This window comes from Psittacula echo (assembly GCF_963264785.1).
Source record: "Psittacula echo genome assembly, chromosome: 6".
Taxonomy (NCBI): domain Eukaryota; kingdom Metazoa; phylum Chordata; class Aves; order Psittaciformes; family Psittacidae; genus Psittacula; species Psittacula echo.
In genome coordinates, this window is record NC_137743.1 from 49746259 (window position 1) to 49770774 (window position 24516).

General features: G+C 38.0%; 1 protein-coding gene across 1 annotated transcript; it reads left to right on the forward strand.

Annotated features, from left to right (window-relative positions):
* Nucleotides 1-200: 200 nt before the first annotated feature.
* RHOBTB1 (Rho related BTB domain containing 1) lies at nt 201-24071 on the forward strand (the record flags this gene model as incomplete). The annotated part of the gene is made up of 9 exons (XM_080620873.1): nt 201-392; nt 749-852; nt 12603-12788; nt 14508-15475; nt 15904-16022; nt 19793-19943; nt 21677-21765; nt 23262-23367; nt 23902-24071. 9 exons carry the CDS (start codon nt 201-203, stop codon nt 24069-24071), a joined length of 2085 nt encoding a protein of 694 aa, XP_080476999.1.
* Nucleotides 24072-24516: the final 445 nt, after the last annotated feature.

Consider the following 24516-nt stretch of genomic DNA (forward strand, 5'->3'; position numbering starts at 1 on the left):
TTGTACATTTGCATAACTGTGTGGTATTTAAAGCAAGCACTAGCTTGCTTTGGTACAGTTTACTACTAGCTTTTCCTTAAGAGTTTGTCCTCTTCAGGCATCTCTCAAGAAGTGGAAGTAGAAGGGTCTGATTGTAAATAGCAGCAGTTTTACACAGCAGCAGAAAACAAGTTTAACTGTCTTGTTACAGTTTTTGGTAAATGGACATTGACATGGACTACGAAAGACCCAACGTTGAAACTATCAAGTGTGTGGTGGTTGGAGATAATGCAGTGGGAAAGACTCGTCTAATTTGCGCAAGAGCATGCAATACAACCTTGACTCAGTATCAGCTGCTGGCAACTCACGTACCAACTGTCTGGGCCATTGATCAGTATCGTGTCTGCCAAGAGGTAAGGACTGCAGGTGTACAAAATATGGAGCGCATGCTGTGAGGTTGTACTATTATTTATTGGCCAGACTGCCTCTGTCAGGATGCAGCAATGAACTCAAGTATTTTATGCGCAGTCTCTACTGCAGCCATGGTCTGATATGCATCTCCCCATGTCTCTCATTCCAAAGTAACTTTTTCTATCAAACCTATTTTTAGGAAGATGCATATTCTGCCTGTTTTATAAAATAAAAAACCATATGTGGTAGACATATATGTGATAGACTCTTGGTCTAATATGCTTTGAATTTTCTTACAGGACAAATTAGAAATTTGTTTCATGGAGTGAAAGAGAATGTCATATGTGTTCTGTTCTAGGTCCTAGAACGCTCAAGAGATGTTGTGGATGAAGTGAGTGTTTCTCTCAGGCTATGGGATACATTTGGGGACCACCACAAAGACAGGCGCTTTGCTTATGGAAGGTAAATTGATCTAAGCAAAATTTTAAGTAATACTTATAGTAAAATTTTAGGGCTGAAAAAAATTACAAATCTTAATTTTGAAAAGCAAGGACTTAAAACCAATCAAGAGTATTCATATTCCTGCCTGCTGCAAAGAGGATTATCTGCTGCAAGGATTAAAAAGATATAAATATTTAAAAAGCAGCGTAGTTTTACTACACTACATTTCCTTGAACAGCCTGCTAAGCTCTGCCAGCAACAGTTGTCCTATTTCAAATTTTAAAGAACATTCCCCAAAATAAGACTGTAGTTTTACAAAATTAAACATCAGCATTCCCTGCCTATGTAAGCAGTGTATGATACAGCTGCTCAACAAGCAGCTACAAGGAGAGATGTCGGGAAACACCACTCTTACTCAATTAAATATTTATTTTATTAAAACCTGTAATGTTGAATGGGCAGCTAACTCCTTGAGAGCAGAGCCAGTTTCATGAAAAGTGATGCTTTTCTGTATTTTCTTAATTAAAGCTGAGAAAAGAAGTTTTTTCTTCCATAAATATGAAGTGTCTGCCAGTGAATAGATTAACCCTGGAAATTAAAAAAAAAAAAAAAAGTAACCTAGATCTTTCCAGCATGTATAACTTCTGCATTGTTTCAACAAGAACTGAACCCAGTGATAGTCTTCCTGTTTTGTTTAATGGTAATTAGATCTAGCCTTGTGGAATTACAGACAGCAGAACAGCTTTGTAACGGGCATTTGAATACATATATTATGTGAGCGGATTAGCTGTATTGGGCAAATACTGAGCTGAGAATGGATTTTAGTCAGTATTTTCTTAACTGACATTTGAGCGAGGTCTTGATCCTCACACTTTTTTTTTACTTTCTTGAACTTTTTTATATCCCCTTATCTGCTTCAGTCTCTGCAGCTAATCAAACTTCCGTAGACCTTTATGTCCAGCTGGATAAAAATTTGGATTTTTTTTTTTTTTCCATCTGGGAAGGCCCATTGTAGGGTGTCTGTCCGAGCTTTGCATTCCATGCTGCCAAAAAGTACCATCTCACTCTTTTCCTTCGCTCTGCACTACCTGATGAAACACGTGGCTTGGAGTGACACCAGTCTTTTCAATTCTCTACCCCTTAGAACCACTGGAGAGGGTTCTGTTGGTTGAACCTAGTGATTAAATTTTCACATTGCACAACTCTGTATGGCAAATCCTCCTTTGTAGCACAGCTCTGTGCTAGTTTGTTTTCACAGCATCATGAATTACTTCGACTTTTGCATCAGAAGCTGTAGCAAGACATGGTTGTACAACCTGTACCGTTTGTAAATCAGCTTTGAGAGTGAGAAAAGTTACTGACTTTAAGATAATATCTGCTTTAATATTTAGGGCTACTTTAGTATGTGAATAGGTTCTCTTTTACCTTTAGGCAGAATATGAACCCTACTTCGATAAAAACAGATGTACCTTAATGTTTTCACTAGCTGTTCCTCTATGATATGGCTTCCTGATAATTCTGCAACAGATACTGTGTCACTGAGAAGATTACTAGAGATTAGGCGGACAAAATCAGGCATGTTTTGAACTCTGATCCCACGTTTACTGGTAGGACAGTAGAGGTGGGAAACAACATACTTAGATTCTAATCCTGCAAATGCCAAGGAGAATGTGTATAACTTGAGATCTCGTGGGATTAAGCATATGAACACAGTGATTCACCTGTGATATTAGCAGAACTGAGCGTGTGTAACATAAGGTTTGCTATACCTTGATTAACTTAAAAACGCTGTTCTGGATACCCGCTGTTGTGTTTTTCTGTAAGTCTCTTAATGAAGAAAGTAACTGGAAATTCTGAAGGAACTAGTTTATAAATAGAAATTTAGTTGTAAAATTTACTAACTGTAAAGCACTGATTAGGTACTTTATTGTTTTGAAAGGTATTAGTGTTTCATTTAAAAGTAACTGTTTAGTATTTTACCTGTTTTAGCATTTTAAAAAGAGATTTCCAATTTTGAATGTTCACATTTATAAGAATTGATTTTAAATCACTTCTGTACATTGAACTACAGTCTACTCGTAGCTGAGTCAGATCTTGCAGTACAGTGGAAGACACATTTTATACCAAACTGCTCAAGGCTACACCTACACATGCCCCACATTTCCGATTGTCTGAAGGATCATATAATAATATAACCCTTTGGTTCTCTTCAAAAATTTTTTGCACATATGCGCTTGTGTGCAGGGGAAGGTTTATTTCAGCCAAACATTCAGCCAGGACTTCTAATTGTCCCAAACTTGATGTAACAAGAACCAGCAGGTCATTAATTCACTTGCTGCTCATTGGAAAAGATGTTCCATGCAGTTTTAGAAAATGTTTCATAAATAGATTATACTATAGATGACAGGGTGAACAGTTAATAGGACTTGCAGCAACGATAAATCCTTCTTAATTCTTTATTTTTCACAGAAACATGAAAGGATGACAAACGAAATGTGCTTTCCACTATTTTTGTGACAGAAAGAGAGAAACGTATTTGAATGCCACTGAGGATGGAATAGTTAATGTTTCTGCTGCCATCCTTTAAAATGGGACTATGGAAAGTGAAATCCATCCTGCTTTCTACAGTGTGGTGTTTAGTTTAATAATAACAATCCTCTGAGAGCTTTGGGAAATGGCTTCTGACAGCTTAAGGGAGAGGGATGTGGCTGGAGGAAATTGTGGGAATACTTGTTGCAGTTTTGTAGCATATGTTTTGGTTGGGTTTTTTTTCCCCTTAAACTAAAACGTGTGCTTTAGTTTTGGAAGTTTCTTGTTGAGTTCCGCTTAGGCACTATGTGATGCCAAACAGTCATTTGTTGATACTGTCTCACAAGGTTTCATCTGAGGCAAAATCACTCCAAAACACTGTAAAATGACAATGTCTTTGTTGTAATTGGCATACTGATTTCCATCTCCTAGTCACCTCTTTGTTTAATAACAATCTAGTCTCAGTGCTATTGCATTCCTTGAGCCTGCAAATCAAGTGAAAGCTTCATATAAAGCTCAAGTTGTTATTACATACTAGTTTCTCTGGGAGGCACTAAATTGCATGTGTAAAGACATGAAAAGATCTTAATTTATGTTTCGACTTGTTAGGGTTTACTATGCTCTATCCTCCTGTCCGATCTGGTTTTGAATGAGAGTGTCAGCATACTGTATTCAAACTAATTCTAAAAGCAAAATGGAAAAAAGACTGGCTTTCACTTTTTTTCTTTTGCATCCTTTTTTAGTTTTTTCAGGTGAACATGTTTGACTACAATTTGACTCATATCCTGTGTATCCTGATTTTTTATACATGCAGCTCTAGTATGTGTAAACATGAGTACAAATCTGCAAAGAGTTAATTCAGTCCCAATCAAATATTTATTCTCAATAGCAAGGATGTGGTTTGTCAGCTAATTCAGTCAGGATGATTTATTTACTTGCAACTTAAATATGAGCTGTAGACCAAACAAAATCTGTTCGTACAGCATGGACAGAAAACAGCTTTTTTCCTCGTGACTTACAAATCTGAATGAGTCTTGATGTGAGACTGCTGACAGAGTCTTTTAAAATATGTTTAGAGTAATTCCTCTACTGTGAATGGGTTTCGTCAGCCTTGTGGGTATTGTATGTACACAGAGGAGCACATGCATTCATCTTTTTCTGTGTGATTACAATTCCTTTAACCAGTTACTTCAATGTAATTGAATCCATAGAAATAGACCTTCTGAATGCTACTAAAAAAGGTCAATGAGAATAGGAGTTTATCACTGATGTTTGAAGACTTCCACCATTCTCTTTATGGCTGTTTTATTTTCTGTTTCTTTTTACTAAAGAACAATGATAATATTTCTATTAAACAAACAAAACAAGCATGTAGCTTTGATGTAAAATTGTATTTGCATTCAGCAAATCCAGTGAGATTTGGGTGAGCTGAGTGTCTTCGCAGATTCACTTGGTTTGCCTTTAGTTAAATGAGTGCCTTCTGTCGCTCCCCGCATGTGCCTAGACTGGGAATCATCCAGCAGCTCCTTTTTTCAGAAGAAGTCCAAGGTTTCAGAAGTGCTTTGAATAAAAGCCCATATTTTTCCCCACAGTCTTGCTATCCCTGTTTTATGTTACAATAATTATCCGTCTTTCACATGCCTTACGAGCCATTTAGTGGCATGGGTTGGAGGGAATCATCAGAGCCATGTCTTCACAGCAGTAGCATTTAACAGACACAAGACAGTCCTTTCCTTTGTTAGCAAAGAGTCAGCTGACGAGGAATCCAGTTGTTTCCGGATGTCTCTACCTTGGCTGCTTCCTTTTGATATGTTTTGCTGCAACGGAAAGCGATATGCAGTATCGTTGAATCATCTTCAAATGCAAAATCTGTGAGCCTCCCCATCTACTTTACAGTGGTTTATAAGCTACTCAGGTTCTTCATGAAGAAATCCTGAAGAACTCCTATAAAAACTTTTTTTTTATTATTTGTTATGATTTTTTCTCTTTTGAATTTGACTCAGATCAGCCCCAAGAAAGACTACAATAAGCAAAGAGCATCACAGAGAGATAGCTTTCTTCGTAATTTTATTCTGATGTGGTGTGTGTATGCACTGGGGTTTTTTTTTTTTGTTCTTTCATTAGCTACATTAATATTTGAGGCTTTTTCAGTCAATTTATGGAAAGTATACGGTTTATATACTTAAACCGCTGAAATCTTATCTGCATCCCACCATGGTTTCAGATTGTGAGTAGAAAGAGATTGCTATGGAATTGCTGCTTGGAATTCTTCCTTCTTTTAAAAGGTATGTGCCAAACAATTGTTGGTGCAGTCTGAGCTTCGACTTGATGCATATCTATCTGTACTAGAGAGACCTGTAATGCTTTGAGCCATAAGTGACTGGATTGAAAAAGAACATATCAAATGTTATTTGTGGTATTACATCATTTTCCATTTTTCCTTGCTCTTCTAAGTTAGTGGCAAAGTGGCTGGGTAGAAAGAGGATGTTTGGGTTCTATACTAAAAGGCTAAAAGGCAACATCAAAATCTTTTGGAAACGCTAAACCTGGGAAGTGACTTTCCATCAAAGTCTCGATCTTAGTAAATTATTTCCTTGTGAATAGGTGCTAGCTAGATTTCTTGAGTCATTTTCTACTCCAAGAATCTCAGTATTTCAGTCTGGATTTCCTCATATGTATGTCAGAATATGGAAACCACTCTGCACAGCCAGATATAGCTGTTAAAAACTGTTACCAATAGCTTTGTGACATCAACTTGCCAGTTAAAATTTCTTGATGGTTTTTGTTGTTGTTTGTTGTTTGGAATGGGGTTTTTTGGTTGGGTTTGTTTGGTGTGTTGTTTTTGGGTTTTTTTTTTTTAACAAAAAGAGGAGGAGGCGGCTGGTTTTGGTGCTAGCCTAAAGAAAGCAAAAAAATACGAAAATCCATATTTTCTGCCCAGAGAAAGAGATGCATTTAGCATCTGTTAATATTTTCATGTGTTCTGTGGCTTCAGAAGTCAGTCTTATACTGGATGCAAACCAAACCCTATAATTTTTCCTTCTCTGGATTTTTACCTCACTTTTTGTCTTGTCTCTGGCTTCCTAGCTCTGTGTTCTTCATCAAAACTTACAAATAATCATGCTTTTACTGAATTCTGGGACCTAACTTTGGATCTTGCTTTTTCTTTCTTTTTTTTTTTTTTTTTTTTTCATCCTTACATCCCTCTCTACCTTGAAATAGTTTTGTTTGGGTTTTTTTTTATTTCCAAACATGGTGCTTGAAATGATGTTTTAACTAAAGCTGTTCTTACTTCTTTTAACTCAGTATGATTTTCTGATTTATCATTGATCATAGAGGCTGGGGCTGGGAGTAGAGGACGGGTTCATTTCTTCCTGTGCTTGTTTTTCTGCAGTATCTTTGAACGTTAGTTGGTTCTCTGTAGTGAGATAACATGTAGTTCTCATCTGTAAGCTGCCTTCTTACAGTAACAGAAAATAAGCTCAAAAAGCCCACCTTTCCATTTTTCTGGTTTCTCCATTGTTTTATGAATTTATTTCACATTATTTTATTTTTCTGACTGCTGACTGGAATCAGCAGTCAGCTGATATGTCTTACAAAAGCATTTTTAGCTATAATCTTATCAGTCCCTTTGTAAGATATGAATTTTGGTATTCTCCCCGGGTTGGTGTGTTCCAGCTAGCCCTGTACCTTCTCTTTCTCTGTCATTTTCTTTTTTCCTTCTTCATTGATTTGGTGTTCAGGCTTTCTGTGTTACTTTTATAAAGCCCTGCTTTACATGTCGTATGCAGAATATTTCAGTATTTCATCCTCACTTAACTATCTCTAGAATTCTATTTATCATAGCATTTTTGTTCCTGCGTTAGAAATGCAGTAATTGAGATCTCTGCTCCAGGGGAGGGACAAAAGCATGTATTGGTATGTTATGGTGGATATGTATACTGCAAACATACCTGATTCCAAAGAGAGTTTTATTGAGTCTACTGGCAAAATTTGGCCCAGAATTGTGCATGGGTACCTTGTAGGCAGCCTGTTTCAATTGCAGAGTTCTAATTGGCACTAAGATGGAATTTTTGCATATGTAAATGCTGAACCGGAATTATGGTGAATTCACTTCTTAGAGCCAGCAATAAAATGAACCAAATTCCAAGAATGTGTTAGCAGTCCTTTAAATTATTAAAAAAATAAAAAAAAATTTCCTCTTGTTATGTTTTTCCACAGGACCTCACCATTCTTTTTAGCACTATTTCTGGTCAGGTATTTGTACAATAAGAGTAGCTCTTACAAGTTTCTGCAATGGAAAATAAGGTATTTTAATCATTCTTTGTGATATCAAAACATTTTTTGTCATTGTCTGTAAATCCACCACTGGTTTCCCATGAGTACCTCAAAGGAAACAGAAGAGATTTAAAAATGCTTAACATTTAAGAATGATGTATAGTTTGTAAAGGATGCTTAGGAAAACTCCACTTTTGAAGCACAATCTTGAAATATGAAATTTTCTAAACGTATCCCTATCTTCTTTCTGTTGCTGTTGTTTCCTACTAAAAATGATGTTACAGAAATTATAGAAATGGATCTGCATGCTACTCACTACAAAATCTGAATATATTTCAGGGCATTTTGACAGCTTCGCACATTACACCAGTGCTTAAGAAGCTTCACAGCTGTTGGTAAAGTATAGAACTAATTGATTCTCCTGCTCACAGCCAGGGCACTGCATGGTCTTGCCCTGCCTTACCTGGGTATCTTCAGTTCTTCACATGCCAAGCACTCCTGCATTTTACTTTACTTAGCCTCTCATCTGTTTTGAGTGTGTGCGCATAAGTCTTGTGTCTTCAGGTCACTTTGTTATGCTCACCCATCACTTAATGAATTTCTTCTCATTTCATGTGATGGCTGCAACTGCATTTACTAAAAACTGAGCCTCTAAAAACATTGTCAGCCTTGCTTATCTGCACACTTTTTTTTTTTTTTGGCTCAGTGAGATACATGCATGATAAATTTCATATAAGTGAGTGCATCTCTCTCTTCAAAATGTATCTGGATTGGCATGGAGATGTAGCAGGATTTGGGTCAGCCATAAGTAAAAATCTCAATTTAATTCTTTGATGTCCTTGTGCTGCCTGAACCTACTGTGTTTGGGAACTTGGGGGATGGTGTTTGCATTCAGGCTGCTGCCCTACACAATCTTTCCTTTCAGGTGTTGAAGCACTATGCGAAGTGAACACTATAGAGCTCTTCTCAAATTCTGGTCTCAAATGGGCGAAGTTCAGCTGTGATGCAGGTCTCTGAGGAATCTTGGGAAAATTATGGGAAGTGTGTAGGGGAAAAAATGAAGGCAGGAATAAAAGCTAAACAACTTTTTATTGAGAAATGTCTAAGGATTAGCTGTTCTGGTAAAATGAAGAGTCTAACAATTAGGATGCACCTCTACCAAATCGTTTGGTTTGTAGAATTCATATAGAGTCCCTTACTTTAACCTTGCTTCTCAGAGAAAGCTGATATCTAGAAATAGGGAAAAATAACGACTGTAATAGGAGAAATCCAGTGCTTGTTTGTTTGTTGTGTCCCACATCCCCCCCCAAGTCTATTCTTAAAGTTTGATTTTATTCAATATGTGCAACAGATTTGATGTCAGCAGAAATATAATTTGTTTATCCTTAAACTGATTCTGTCAGGTTTAACTCTTGGGTGTCGTTTAAGCTCTCCAAAACAAAATACTTGCTTTTTACTTGCTGTCTAGAAAGATGAGAAGATAGCATGGCAATACAGTTCAGTCTTCCTCCTTTTCCTCTTCCCCACTTCCTGCATTGAATTCCAGGTCAGCGATATCTTGTCTTCACATACTGCGTTCTTCTTTATTTCTTCCCATTTCCAAACCCAACAGTATTATTCCGTGACAGTATGGCAGATGATAGATACTCTTTACACATGACCAGCAATTCTTGCGTGCAGCAGTGTTTCTCAGTAACTTGTAAATAGGGAACAACTTCTTCCTAGACAATACAGTGTATACGTTTCAGAAGGCCTGTTTCTTTAATGAGACATAAACCCATGTTACCATGTGCTGATTCCTGCCAGAGATTTGGTTGTCTGAGGGGTTTCTGTTCATTCCGTGAAGTCTAATGTGATGTTCAGATATTTCAAATAATAAGAGCAGATGAATCACAATTTCTTCTGATAAACCTATGAAAAGCAGAATGTAAGAAAAAATCAGTTGCGCATAAACCAAGATGTACCACTAAATCTACAAGACAGTATGTTTAATATCCAAGCTACCACTTCTCTTTGCTGAGTTATTTATAATACTTATCTTTGTTTCCTGTGACGCTTCAGTATCAAACATCAGTATTTGCAGTAAATGTAATCATACGCTTTTTCTTGCATTAAGTAAAGGTGGATGCATATACTGCCTAATCTATGGCCCAGCTCAAGTGGATGGTGCTCTAGGAGGAATGTGATAGACACATTCTAAAGCACTTTTTGTTACTCAAATCTATAGAAATGTTTCTTGAATCATTCCTGAATTTTACTGGGAAATGGTTATGAAATTTCTTTTTAGAAAAAAGCAGCTTATATTTGTGAATATATTGCTGCAGAGGGAAAGAGGAAAGGAGAAGTAAACCTGATTCATCTTTTCTCATTCTCCAAGTAACCAAACCACACAGAAATGGCAATAAATTAGGGTTTGCTTTTTGGTTTGGTTTTTTTTTTTTTTAAATCCTATCCTTTATGTTGCCTGAGCATATTAAAATAACACTGGTAAAATTTTAATTTTGGGAAATATTAATGCATTATTTTAACCTGACAAGTTCTGGCTTTTATGAACAAATGTTAAACCAGACTTTATATTGAGGCTTTGGCAAGTTGTAAATGTGCTTTTGACATTAAAAGTAATTGTAGGTGTTTTAATTAAATTTTCCAAAGGACAGTTTTCACCAAATGTTCACATTCATATGTAGACAGTTAATCTTCCTTATATATTGGTGTCTGCAGTTTGTACTAATATTTCAGATCGTGCTTATGACTTCAATGAAAACTTTATTATGTTAGGGTGGATGTATTTTGTGATCTGGCAGACCCACCTGTGATGCTGGTTCAGCATGTGAACTCTGTCACTACCCACTGATTTCCCTCCTGTCCTGTTTATGGCACAGGGCCAGTTATTTCTCTCTGTTCATATAGAACTCTTAAGAATATTAATTTTATGAGGAAGTCCAGGTTTTAACACAGGATAAATAATATGCAAGTCACATTTTTTTACCTGTTTATTCTGTTTTCACTTCATTCAGAAGTGCAATGCTATGTGTGTTGTGAGTTACGGGTAAAGAAACCACCTTTCCCCAGCTCGGTTTTTTACTCAAGTCAGAGGTAATGAATTGCTCAAGAACCACATGCAGCTCTGGCAAAACCGTGAGACTCCCTTGGCAAAGTCTGTAACACATGCAGAGCTGTGCTGGGGCTAGTCTGCTGGATAGTCTGGGCATGTCCTGTCCAAGGAAACGTCATCACTGGCTCTTCTCAGGAGCTCAGATCTGTGGTCAGCATGGATCAGCAGCAGCACTGTGGGGAAGCAGTTGTCATCAGCCGGTAAAGTCCTGCTGGAGCTCTATTTCCTTTTGGTCCTCTGACAGATGTGATGTGTGTCTTGTGGTTTATGGAGTCAGGAGGGTTGGATACTCGTGACTGCAATTACTTGGCTTAGGTATTAATTTCTGAAGGACACAAGACAGTCTGTCTCTCTAAGATGCTTAGTTATAGTTAGGACATGCCAGACGGCCAATGATTGCTGCTCCAGCAGTCCTGATGATCTTGAATAAACATCAATTGACCAGATTATATGTGTAACACAATTTTTTTTAATCTTAGCTGTGCACTGATTTCTCCTCTCAGGGCGCTAAGCAAATGTCTGCTGGGACCTAGGTTTTACTCTTATGTGACCTTGAACAGAGCAAGTTTGAGCTTAAAGGGTGTTTGCCTCAGTAATGCAAAGACCAGTGTATTAGCTGCTTACCACTTTGCTATTTAGTAGATTGACTTTCCAGCTTGTAGAGGCCTTGTTTCTAGATATGACAGATACGTTGCAGTTTATCTAAGATGCAGACTTGGAGCAGGAGCATTTCTCTTGCATTAAGTTTATGCTCACAGCAGTACGCATATTGTAGGCAGCTATCTTTAGAAACAAGCTTGCTGGATATATCTGTGCCCTTAGTGAAATGTAGAAAGTAGCAGTATTGAGGAATATTTCATTATTTAAAAGGTGAACGTTAAGATTCATTGCAGCTGCTCTATACGTTACACAAACTGCAGACACAACACATTTGTGCTAAATTAAAGAATAATAGAAGTGAGATAGACATGGTATTGTCAAGCTTATCCTGCTGACAATTCTGTAGCAATAAGTTGCCCTCTCAAAACGTTCCTTCCCCTCAAATTTTTTTTTAAGAGTTCAGCTCTTCTCTTCTTTCCCTTTTTTCCCATGAGAGACCCAAGACCTTGAGAACTGCTTTGTGACATCCCATCCCAGTTTATAATGAAATTGCCCCAAGTTAGGACTTCCCTGAGACAAGTATTGGAGCATTTCTCTGCCTTAGGGTGCTAGCTCTGACAAGGTGGTGGGTCAGTGGATGAACTGCCAACCTTAATCCTCATACTTCTAATTTTTAAAGCAGATTTATTTAGCGGAATTTTTTTTAAAAAAAACCCCCAACTTTAAAAGCCTGCAAATATTGTCATGCTTACTGTGATTTAAGGCAATGTCCTATTCTACATCTAACTGACCTTATTTTCATCATCATGTTAATTTTTTGTTTATACTGTAGAAGTGGTCATTCTGCTGTAATTTGCCCTTCTAGCAGGTTATTTAGTAAAGATGCCAGAGAATTGCTGCACAATTATTTCTTGAGCACTGGCAGCCTGTGAATAACTTTGGTGTAAAAGTAAAGAATGGAAAGCGCTGCCTCTCAGCGCTCTGTTCATATGTGCAGGAATCATCTCTCAGCATAGAGGGACAGTGCTTCCTAGGTGTGGGGCTTTGTGCTCCTATGCTTTTGTAGTGAAATGTGTAGCTTCTGTCAGACTTCTTCATGGTCAACATGTATTCTGACATCTGGGTTTCAGTGCATTTTTCAAAGTGTGGAGTGGAGTAGCTTTAAGCTGAAGTAATGAAAATAGGTGAAGCTGCAGCAGAAAGCGTGTTTGTTGGGGTTTAATTTGATATTTTCTTGTTGCCTTTCTAGGTCTGATGTAGTTGTTCTGTGCTTTTCAATTGCTAATCCTAATTCCCTGAATCATGTGAAAACAATGTGGTATCAAGAAATCAAGCACTTCTGTCCTCGCACACCCGTCATTCTGGTGGGCTGCCAACTAGATCTCCGCTATGCAGATCTTGAGGCTGTTAACAGAGCCAGACGGCCTCTGGCAAGGTAAACTTTTAACAAAAACATGAATGAAAATAATCTCCTTGATAATCAGGTACAGTACTTTCAAAAGAGAAATGATAGAGCCTGATTTCTGTTTTTTTTTGTAAAATGAAAATATATATGCTTTCCTATTTTTAATTCTGTTGTCCGAGTTGGTTAATTCTTTAACAGACAGTTCTTGTAAGTTTCCCACAATGTTTTTGCACACTGGACATCTAAACTTGTTTTGGTGCCTGAACACCATGATAATATAGAGATAATAGTGATTACTGGAGGTTTTCTTGTGTGTCTTTCTCCATCTGAACATGTGTATCATGTCCTACCCTGTTACTACTGTCAGGTACTGTTTTAAACTTACAGATTCTACTCAGTTTTTCTTAATACTCAGTATTTTTGGTTTTGTAAATGTAGTCCTAGATCATAGCAGAAAATAAAGTGGGTGCAAAGTCACTTTTTAGAGTTCGGAAATTTAAAGAGTTTGGGGTTATTCTGGAGAAGTCTTGTTTTTCCCAGATTCAAAAGACAAGCATTCAGATGTCTGGGCAAAACAGTCCCACAATTACCTGCTCCCTTCTGATTTCCTCATTAAAAGTGAACTTGAATGAGACCAGATTAAGGGAAATAATATTCATGATCATGTAATTAAAGACTGTATTGCAACAAATTTCCATAAAGGGATTGAATTAATATTTCATGGGCTCTTAGAAAACTTTGCATTGAATTGGATTGAAATTCTTGACTCGGCAATATGATTTTCATAGGTTTGTGGCTTTTTTAAACATTTCTTCATTGTGTGGGTGGCTGGGCTTTTCGGTTGACTCTTTAAAAGGAAATGTTTTTCAAAACTCTTCTTTTGCCCTAATCTTCCTTTCTGATTTCACCATTAATAAAGTTTGAATTGGTAGTCTGCATGTCTAGCACAGACTTCTGACACCTGAGCTGATTATTAGCTGGTGACTAAAGCAAGCTGTTGTCTGGAGCGTGTTAAGTCTGTGCTAGCTTCTGTCCACCCAATATGGTATGCTCAGAGAACACACTGTTGGGTCATGTCTTCTGCTGAGATGATTTTTTTTGTTGGGAAAATGAATCCTAGCCCAGACTTTTTTCTGGTTTATTTACCCCATGTCATGTGCTAGAGCTGCTCTGGAAATTCTTGTGTTCCCACATACTGCTTCTACAGCTAAAACAGGCCTATCTCTTGAAGTATGTGTTAGTGATTTGTTTAAAAAGTGTGATTTGTTTAAAAAGCATGAGCTTGGGGGATATTTCTCATTTCATATTTAGCTGTATTTGTGGCATTTCTATGTCACGAGAATTTCCATTTGAGTTTAAATGATGGATACAAAGAAAGATGCTGACAGAATATCTGAGTAGAAAGGGATGGTAGGAGGTTTTTTAAATAATGAAAGTTCTCAAGTATCTTACAAGCTTCTTTTACTGTAGATTTCACTTTAACAGAGAGAAGGCTTGCTCCATTTTGTGCGAATGATTTCTACGTATATTAAGTAGCATTGTAAAGACACCACCAAACTTCTTAAACAAATTACAAGTATATGCTAATCTTTGGTAAGGGATCTGTGGGCTTAATTTTATATTTTGTTTTATTTGAATGATGGCTATCTCAGAATTTGTGCTGAGACATTTTATAAAATTCCATCCTTTCTGTAGTAACTTTGTGATGATCTTTGTGTGTAAGAAGGTTTACTGTTTTTTTAACCATAGACCAATAAAAAGAGGAGACATTTTGCCACCGGAAAGAGGCAGAGAGGTTGCCAAGGAGCTTGGTATACCCTACTATGAAACCAGTGTATTTGACCAGTTTGGGATTAAAGATGTGTTTGACAATGCAATTAGAGCTGCCCTGATCTCCAGAAGACACCTGCAGTTCTGGAAATCTCACTTGAAGAAGGTCCAAAAACCTTTGCTTCAGGCTCCATTCCTACCTCCAAAAGCCCCTCCTCCGGTTATCAAAATTCCTGAGTGTCCTGTACCAAGCATGAATGAAGCTGGATATTTATTGGACAGCCCACTGTGTGCAGATGTTATGTTCATTCTTCAAGAGCAGAACTACATTTTTGCTCATAAGATTTACCTAGCTACCTCTTCTTCAAAGTTTTATGACCTTTTCTTAATGGAATGTGAAGAAAGTTCTGACTTAGATGAAATACAGTGTAATAAAGAAAATACAAATAAGGATGTTCTGACAAGTCATCTTGAGACAAATCATGACAGTGATGAGACGTGCTTAAAATCTGCTGATATTAAAACTCTCTCACCAGAACGTACTGACTCTTTAAACATGCTAGAACAACAACCTGGTGAAGCAAATTCTGCAGCAAGATCTCTGTCATCCTGGGGTAAAGGGTTTGTTAGTATGCATAAGGAAATGCAAGTAAATCCTGTCTCAAACAGGACATGTCCTGTAACAGTGGTAAAAATGGATTCATCTGTGCAGGCCGGACCCTTCAAAACTGTTTTGCAGTTTTTATATACAGGGCAACTGGATGAAAATGAAAAAGACCTCACAAGACTGGCTCAGATTGCTGAAATCTTAGAAGTATTTGACTTGCGAATGATGGTGGAGAATATTATGAATAAAGAAGCCTTCATGAATCAAGAGATTACTAAAGCATTTCATCTCAGAAAAGCTAACCGGATAAAAGAGTGCCTTTGCAAAGGGACGTTTTCTGGTAAGTAAATACATGCTTTAACAGGAAAAACACTAATTCTTTTCTCATTTGAGTTACTGTCACTTCACAGACTTCAAAAACTGTGACAGCTTACGTTGTTCTGAGAGGAGGGATGAGCCTATAATTATAGTGTTACTCAGGGCCAACTGTTCCAACTTGTGATTTTGCAGTTTAATTTCTTAAAATTTACACAAAACCATTTAAATAAGTGACCCAATTTTCCAAAGTGTTGAACATCCAATATCCCTCTTTTAAGTGAGGCTTTTTGTTTAACTATATAAAACACTAGAGTAATCTTTGGGGTGAGGGTCATGGGAAGTGAAAGAAGTCCTTGGTTAACAATGAGCAAGTGAAACATATATTCTTGAGGCACAGTTTCACCTTAAGCACAGACTTGCAGCATGCCTGTTTCTTTGTTCCCATGACAGATGTAACATTTAAATTGGATGACGGAACCATAAATGCCCACAAGCCACTGCTGATCTGTAGCTGTGAATGGATGTCTGCTATGTTTGGAGGATCGTTTATTGAAAGCTCCAATAGTGAGGTATTTGTCTATTTTTGTCCATCTTGCTTATAATGTCTGATGGAGTTAGGGTGATGGAAACATCATTCTGTATCTATTTGAAAGGTTGCAATAATCCCTGGAATGAATCTTTATTCTTCCCTTGCAGACCTGTGATGATTTTCTTCTTAAGAAGGCTAATGCCTTAAGGCTAATTTAATAATTAAGATGCCTAGGAAGATAACAGATATTCTGCAAGGCATGAGACTTTCTCCAATGTAGAGCATGTGTTTAAACCTGAAATCATTTAAAATACTAAATATGGTGAAAGAGGGAGAAACTAATTATGATTTTTTTAAAAACTATATGTTATAAAGTTTTGTGAATATGTATTTATACAATCAGAAGCATTACAAAAAATTCTTGAGGCAGGGGCATTGATGAAAGAATTAAAGGGGGGAAAGGCTTAAATAACACGGAGTGTTAAACTTAACGAAGGAGCTGCCTTCACAGTACTTCAGTAGAAGCTAAGCTTAGATTCTCTAGTACATCAGCTTGTCCCCTTGAGTAAAGCAGGTGTGAAGTACGCTATAAAATAACTCAAAGCTTTGCATTAATACTTTGCAGCAGAAGCCTTGTATTTTCAGGTGCCTTCATGGTCTGTTTTTAAATTCTAAGCACTCTGCTTGTATTTTTTTGCTTGTGTCTTACCATACCAAGGTTTTGATTTTTATTTTGATTTTCTTGTTCCTCTCCATACTCATGGATCTTGCTCATATGAAGAGGCTTTTTTGTGTTTAATATTCTGGAAGATTTTGTTCTACTTAGATTTTTCTTGCTTCTTCTAATGCAGCTGAAACATAATTCCTTTCCCAGAGGCATGCTTAACAAGTGGTTAATTAAAATTACATAGCTTGATTCTAGTAAGCAAAATTTGGCAATAAAGAATACTCATTTATTTTCCACCAGCCTATTTTTAATGATTAACTGAACAGTCTTAGCTCATCTTTCCAATTTAAAATATTTAGCTTCCATTTTGTAGAGTTTAAAGTATTCAGTAATGCTTTTGGAAGTTTTAAAATATAGGCAGATACAAATTGAATGGTTTCCTTTGACTGGTTTACAAAAAAATAAAAGAGTCTACTTTTTACTTACTACTTTTCCTGCATTTGGGGCAGGTATATAAACTTACTCACTGAAATTTTCTGCACTAACCGAAATATAGTAATAATGAATAAGTTGCAGAACTAGCTTGTCTTGGAGAACTGAGCCGCTTCCTGGAGTGTCTGATATGCATAAGAAGTTCATGCTTCAGCACTAACAGATCAGGGTCTGAATTTCACCCATCCAGACAGAGCTGAAAGAAAAAATCACAAGCCCCTGCATGTTAACAAAGAGCTATGTGACAATGATTAATCCCCTTCTAACATGAAATATGACCAGTCAGTCTCACCTCTGTGCCGGGCAAACTCTTGGAGCAGATTCTCCTGGAAGGCATGCTAAGGCACATGAAAAACAAGGAGGTGGTTGGTGACAGCCAGCATGGCTTCACTAAGGGAAAATCCTGCCTGACCAATTTGGTGGCCTTCTATGATGGGGATACGAAACTTGGACACGGGCAAAGCAGTTGACATCATCTACCTGGACTTGTGCAAAGCCTTTGACACTGTCCCACATGACATCCTTGTCTCTAAATTGGAGAGACATCAATTTGATAGATGGACCACTCGGTGGATAAAGAACTGGCTGGATGGCCGCACGCAAAGAGTTGTGGTCAATGGCTTGATGTCCAGCTGGAGACCAGTAACGAGTGGTGTCCCTCAGGGATCGGTGTTGGGACCGATCTTGTTCAACATCTTTGCTGATGACATGGACAGTGGGATTGAGTGCGCCCTCAGCAAGTTTGCCGATGACACCAAGCTGTGTGGTTCGGTTGATACGCTGGAGGGAAGGGATGCCATCCAGAGGGACCTGGACACACTTGTGAAGTGGGCTGATGCCAACCTTATGAATTTTAACCATGCCAAGTGCAAGGTCCTACACCTGGGTCGGAGCAATCCCAGGCACAGCTACAGGTTGGGCAGAGAAGAGATTCAGAGCAGCCCTGCAGAGAAGGACTTGGGGGTGTTGGTCAATGAGAAAATGAACATGAGCCAGCTTCAGTGTGTGCTTTTTCAGTTGGCCCAGAAAGCCAACCGTATCCCAGGCCACATCAAAAGGAGCGTGACCAGCAGGTCAAAGGAGGTGATCCTGCCCCTCTACTCTGCTCTCGTGAGGCCTCACTTGGAGTACTGTGTGCAGTTCTGGTGTCCCCAACATAAAAAGGACATGGAAGTGTTGGAACAAGTCCAGAGGAGGGCCACGAGGATGATCAGGGGACTGGAGCACCTCCTGTATGGAGACAGGCTGAGAAAGTTGGGGCTGTTCAGCCTGGAGAAGAGAAGGCTGCGTGGAGACCTCATAGCAGCTTTCCGGTATCTGAAGAGGGCCTATAGGGATGCAGGGGATGGACTCTTCATTAGGGACTGTAGTGACAGGACAAGGGGTAACGGGTTAAAACTTAAACAGGGGAAGTTTAGATTGGATATAAGGAAGAAATTCTTTACTGTGAGGGTGGTGAGGCACTGGAATGGGTTGCCCAGGGAAGTTGTGAATGCTCCATCCCTGGCGGTGTTCAAGGCTGGGTTGAACAGAGCCTTGGGTGGCATGGTTTAGTGTGAGGTGTTCCTGCCCATGGCAGGGGGGTTGGAACTAAATGATCTTAAAGTCCTTTCCAACCCTAACTGTTCTATGATTCTATGTGCTGACTGCCTTCAAGCACTCAGAGTTGCATGTACATTTGATTCCTCATCATAATTTTATCATTGTTTATCTTTGTTATTTTTTTTACTGCAAGTTCTTCATAGTACCACTGTGCATTCTTCAGTTTCAGCATCTCTTTCTTGAGTTATGAACACTGGTGATTAATGGGATTGATTAGGTTGGGTATTGGAAGCAGACTTAACCTGCTGCAGCCTTGAGCCTCACAAGAATCAGTTTTATCCTGTTGTTTCGAGGAGTATTCGTATGTACAAACTGTAGTTGAGATGCTGCAGTGACAGGTTACAGCAAGGCTTCCTAACTGTCCTTTTTCTTTTAAGTTTCACTGTAGCAAAATGAAGTTACTGTTGTGCTGGTGAAAAATTAGAAAGCTTTTGTCCTAATCTTGGTAGTTTCATTACATGGTGGTTACATTACTTACGCTTGTGTGGCAGAAATGGTTTGCATTTTCTTTGCCTCATTTATTCATTTCTCAGTCTTTTCCCCTACCATCATTAACTTAATTTAGTTATTTTTAAACAGACTGAGATGGCTGGGGTTTTTTTGTTATCCTTTAGTTTCTGTTATTCTCAAAATCCCCAGAATATCCCTTGCCAAGAGCAGATAGATTACATTCCTCAAGAAGTCTACCAAGGGAGGTCTGGCACTGGAAGTGCTCAGTGGCTTTTGCATATCCCACATAGCTGGCCATTTGTGAGCTAGAAAGCATTGAACAGATTCACCATTTGATGTGGATTCAGTTCCAGCAGCTTGACACCAAGTTGCTTGTACGTAAACTGCCAAAGGATCTGACTCTGGAGGTATGTCTACCTGTCAGCAGCTTGTTGAACTTTAATGGGAAATTTCTTTTTCGGAAAAAAATGTTTTCCCTGCATTTCTAAAATGACTCAAAGAAAAAAAAAACAGTCCAGCAAAGTGACAGAAGTGAAATATGGCCTCTATATGAAAGTACCTTAATTATTAGAGACTCTTTTCTTAAATATATTTTCCAGGTAGTTCTTCCCAACATAAACAAGACTTCCATGCAAGCGGTTTTAGATTACTTGTATACCAAGCAACTGTCCTCCAGTCAGGAACTGGACACACTGGAGTTAATTGCATTAGCAAATAGGTTTTGCCTTCCTCACCTCATTGCGCTAGCAGGTAAGAATTTGTGACCTTGTCAAAAGAACTTTCTTCTGCAATGGCTGAAATATGTTTAATGGGTTGGGAGCACACAGGATTATCTCAAGTGTCAGGGAATTTTTTTTTTATTATTATTATTTTTTATTTTTTATGAAAGGAATATTGTAATACAGATTGATATTTCACTTAGAAAAATGTATTTGCCATATTCTCGCCTTTTTTAGTTTTATGCCACCAACTCAGGACACTAAAGTATCCTGTGCTTTAAAAATGAAAAGAGTAAACCTTCTCTTTAGCATTGATAATAATGTCTGTGGTTTGTAATAACCATTCTGTTGTGATTATCTGAAACCAGGATGGACCCCAGGCTTTCCATTATGTAATGAATGAAGTGCTCCGTTATATGTTTCTATCTAAAGAGAGTAACTGAGCCAATTCAAAACATATCTACATGATGCCTGGATCTCTTTCTACTGCCTAGATGAGAAGTTAATATTTTGATATATACATGGGAATTTAAACCTAATTTCAGGAATAAAAAAATTTCAATCACATCTTTAGAGAAAAATTACAGGATAGGATACTACTTAGTTTTAAAATAAAGTCCATACACCCCCCAGACCTCTGCAGTTGATTTGGTTTTTTGTTTGTTTGTTTGTTTCTCTTTATGTATGTAACTTGGCATTGTTCTGCATGGCCAAGGCAAACACTCAGAAACAGAGGAAGCAAAGCTACACATATTTACAGGTCAACATATAGGCAAAATTTAATCACATACTAAATCCTAGTTCTCCTTCAGCTGTGCACCAGGACCATGTACTTTCTCTTCACTGGTTCTGACAGACCAAATCTTTATTGCCTGATTTTATACACACGTCTCTAACTGAAGTCTTGGTTACTTTTTTAAGTAGTTGTGGCATAAGCATACATGTAGTATTAAGAATATTTCATTCCATTTAATTCTTAATAAAATAATTTTGAGTACGAAGGCTACTGCTAACAACTGAACTCAGAATCAAATCAGTGGACAACATTTCTCAAAAAAATACTCGAATCTTTAAGGTTCTAGGAAATGGTTCTAGGAAAGGATTAAGGAGACTGTTGCACTGAAGTAACTTTTTGAGAAGCTGTTCAGCATTCATCTGGATCCCTAGGAGTAACTAATCTGAGAATCTGAAAAGGGCCTGAAGTAAACTTTCTATATCAGTGCTGTGGTTATACTCATTAATAAATACAGTGCAATGGCATGTGCATTGTTGCCTAAAAAATTGGCTATTGCTTTTTTATTACCCAAAAGAGACAGCTGGTCCATATTTCTAATTTATACTGAATATTGCACCTATCCATTCTGCCAGAAAGAGACTAGTGGATGCTAAACTTTGTTCTTCTTTAAGTGGTTATTAACTGCAGGTTTGCTTTCTGTAAGAAAGAGATAAGAATTGTGTGAGAAACCAAAAATTAATAGTTTGAGTTGAGGCAAAGGGGTAAATCCTCATATGGACTGTGCTCCATTGGGGCAAGCAGTTTATACCTGTGATGCAGAACCTCCAGTCACAACTCTAAAAGAACAGAATTTAGTTTCATCATTTGGCCATTCATTTGGCTCAGGATATCTGAGAGAAAGTGCCACTTGCATAATGCTGTAGTTAACACTAGAAGGAGGGAGAACACTCCTTCCTGGTTCTTATGGATGACCTGACCTTGATATGTGACCATTTCGCGTGTAAGTGATAAGTTTTCTCCTCTAACAGAGCAACATGCAGTACAGGAGCTGACAAAAACCTCCATGAGCGGCATTGCAATTGATGGGGAAGTACTGTCCTATTTGGAATTGGCACAGGTCAGTGTGCGTTGTTTTTTTAAAGATATTGTGGTGAACTGCAGGACTTGCTTTTAGCATCTTACTGGTTCTGATCATTGCTTCTCAGTGTCTCAAAGTCTGCAATTCTGTGAGTGTCTGACAATAAAATTTAGTTTTATTTTCCATTTTAAAGAAGATTTTTCCATTAGTTCAAAGATGAAACATCTATGTAAGCAATCTCAGAGGAGTTCTCTTTCAAATACATATTTCAATTTTTCTTGATTGTGGAGCTTCCAAGCTCTACGTTCTCATGGCCATGCTTCAGTAACGTGAAATGCAATATAATGAAGCTGCTCAGCTTGGTAATAGTGAGTGGTTCCATTCAATTCAGGTCTTGTAGATAATATAGACCTGCATTATAAAGGCAACATTTTTTGGTTACTTAGTCTTGACACTTAGACAGGCTACGTGGAGCCAGTCATCTGATAGTTCAGAATGCAAATCCTGCTGCTTTATGTTCAAACATGTTTCAATGTTTCTTGAGTCCTGGAAACTATGAAGAGAACAAACGTCCAGCTCACAGTTAAACTGCGCACCTTTGTTTTCCAAAAGGAGCGATACAGCAGTCTCCCAGATACAATAGTACAAGCTGAAATACTTTTGTTTTAGTTTTAGTTTTCTTGATTTCACATGGATGGTGAATGTGGCTGTAGCTTGGCATGAAGCCTTGGGTTTAAGTAGCACTGAAATACAGCACAAGCTAGCCACCATGCAAGAGCACCAGACTGCTTTCAAGTACCTCTTTTGCAATACCTATAATGCTGTTCCAAAATCAGGACTGAACACCTACCAAGAAAGGGCAGCTCACTTAAGTTTGATTTTATGAAGGGTGTTTTTTGGGGGTTTTCTTTTGGTTTTTTTTTTTTTTTTTCTTTTTGACTTTGTCTCCTGTTTGAAAACAGGAGTAATATAACTACTGGTAGGATAGCCTCTGTGCCACCTGCATCAGTATGATGTGTTTATAGCCTGAGAAGATCATAGTAGACAGTCAGAATGCCAAAATAAATACATATGCTATACAATTAAACTTGCATTACAGCTGTGCTTCCTCACGACCAGAGGAAGCTTGTACAAGATTTTGTGTTGAGCTTTCAAGTAATATTTTATTTCTGTCGACGATCATAGTTTCCCAGGCAATAAATTCAGAGCAGGGCCTGCAGTAATTGATAGGGATATATGACTGGTACAATCATAGGTCCAGCATGCCTTCATAAGGGTTCAGGTCCTCTGTGGGACTGGATGCAGTTTGCCATATGCTGTAAATGCTAAACGCCTATTCATGAGCCCTTTGGGCCAGTGGTTGTTCCAGCAGAATTGCATGGCAAGGTCTAGGGAATCTAGAAGCCACTTCAGCCTCAAATAGCTCCCCTGTATGCTTGGGAGACTGCTGCCGTTCTAGCTTTAGTTGTTAATTGAAGCTGCAAAATGAATGATAACCTCAGGAAATGGAATAAGCTTTTTGGTTTTCTTTACAGTTTCACAATGCTAACCAGCTGGCAGCTTGGTGTTTGCACTACATCTGCACCAATTACAACAGCGTTTGCTCCAAATTCCGCAAGGAAATCAAAGCTAAATCTTCAGGTATGGGCAACTTCCCGCCACAGTTTTCATGAGGTTTCCCTTTTTCTTCACAGCCAGTTGTTTAAACATGAAGACAAAGATGAACATGATTCAGCTCATCATCAGCATCATCTCATGATTCAGAGGCTGAAACTGTGTGTTACCCTGAGTATCATTCATAAATTCTTATCTGTAAAGAAAGGTCAGAATCATTAATCTTATTCCTGGGCAAGCATTACATTCTTTACCTATTATAGTGATGCTAAAAGGAACAGAGGTAGTTTCAGTCTCCACAATGAAAAATACACTCTGTAAAGGGCTTGCTTTTTCACACTTTAGTGAACTAAAGCCTCTTGTGCATAACCACTTTCAAAGTCTCTTCACACAGTAAGTAAAGCATATGGAGAATCTGGGGGAATCCCCAAAAAGCCAGCTAATGTAGAGACTAGATGAATGATTAGCTGCATAGCTTCTTGCAGGCACTCAAGATATTTCTGAGATTTGTGTATCTTATTAGCTTGTTTGGCGGCTTTTTGATTGTTTCTTTTTACTCAGATAATCAGGAATATTTCGAGAGGCATCGGTGGCCGCCTGTGTGGTATTTAAAGGAAGAAGATCACTACCAGCGAGTTAAAAAAGAAAGAGAAAAGGAAGATGTTGCCCTGAACAAACACCATTCAAAGCGGAAGTGGTGCTTCTGGAATTCCTCTGCTGTAGTTGCCTGAACAAAGCAAATAAGGGAAAATCCATAACCATTGTCAAAAATTAGTCTTATTGTTAGAAATAAGATATACTTCAGGTTGTCAGGAAATTTTGTTCCACGTGTGCATTTATTATGCTAGGGTCAAAAGCACAAGCTCATTGAAAGTGAGCCTGGAACAGCTCCTTGAAGTCATATGTATATTTTTGGCTAGTAAGCAGATAAACGCCTACCATTATTACATTTCTTTTTATAAAAAAAAAAAAAGGGGTGGGAAAAAAATCCAGCATTAATATTTCAGTCTCCAGTTGGGAAATATTTTTATACTGTCTGGTACATCTTGTTCAGATGAAATTCTGGATTCTGTTTTATTTTACAGACCACAAAATAACCATGTAGCAGCTTTGTAATTAGATTTTAACTATTTTTACTATGCGAGTACGGTGAAATAGACAATCTTAAGTCGTAAG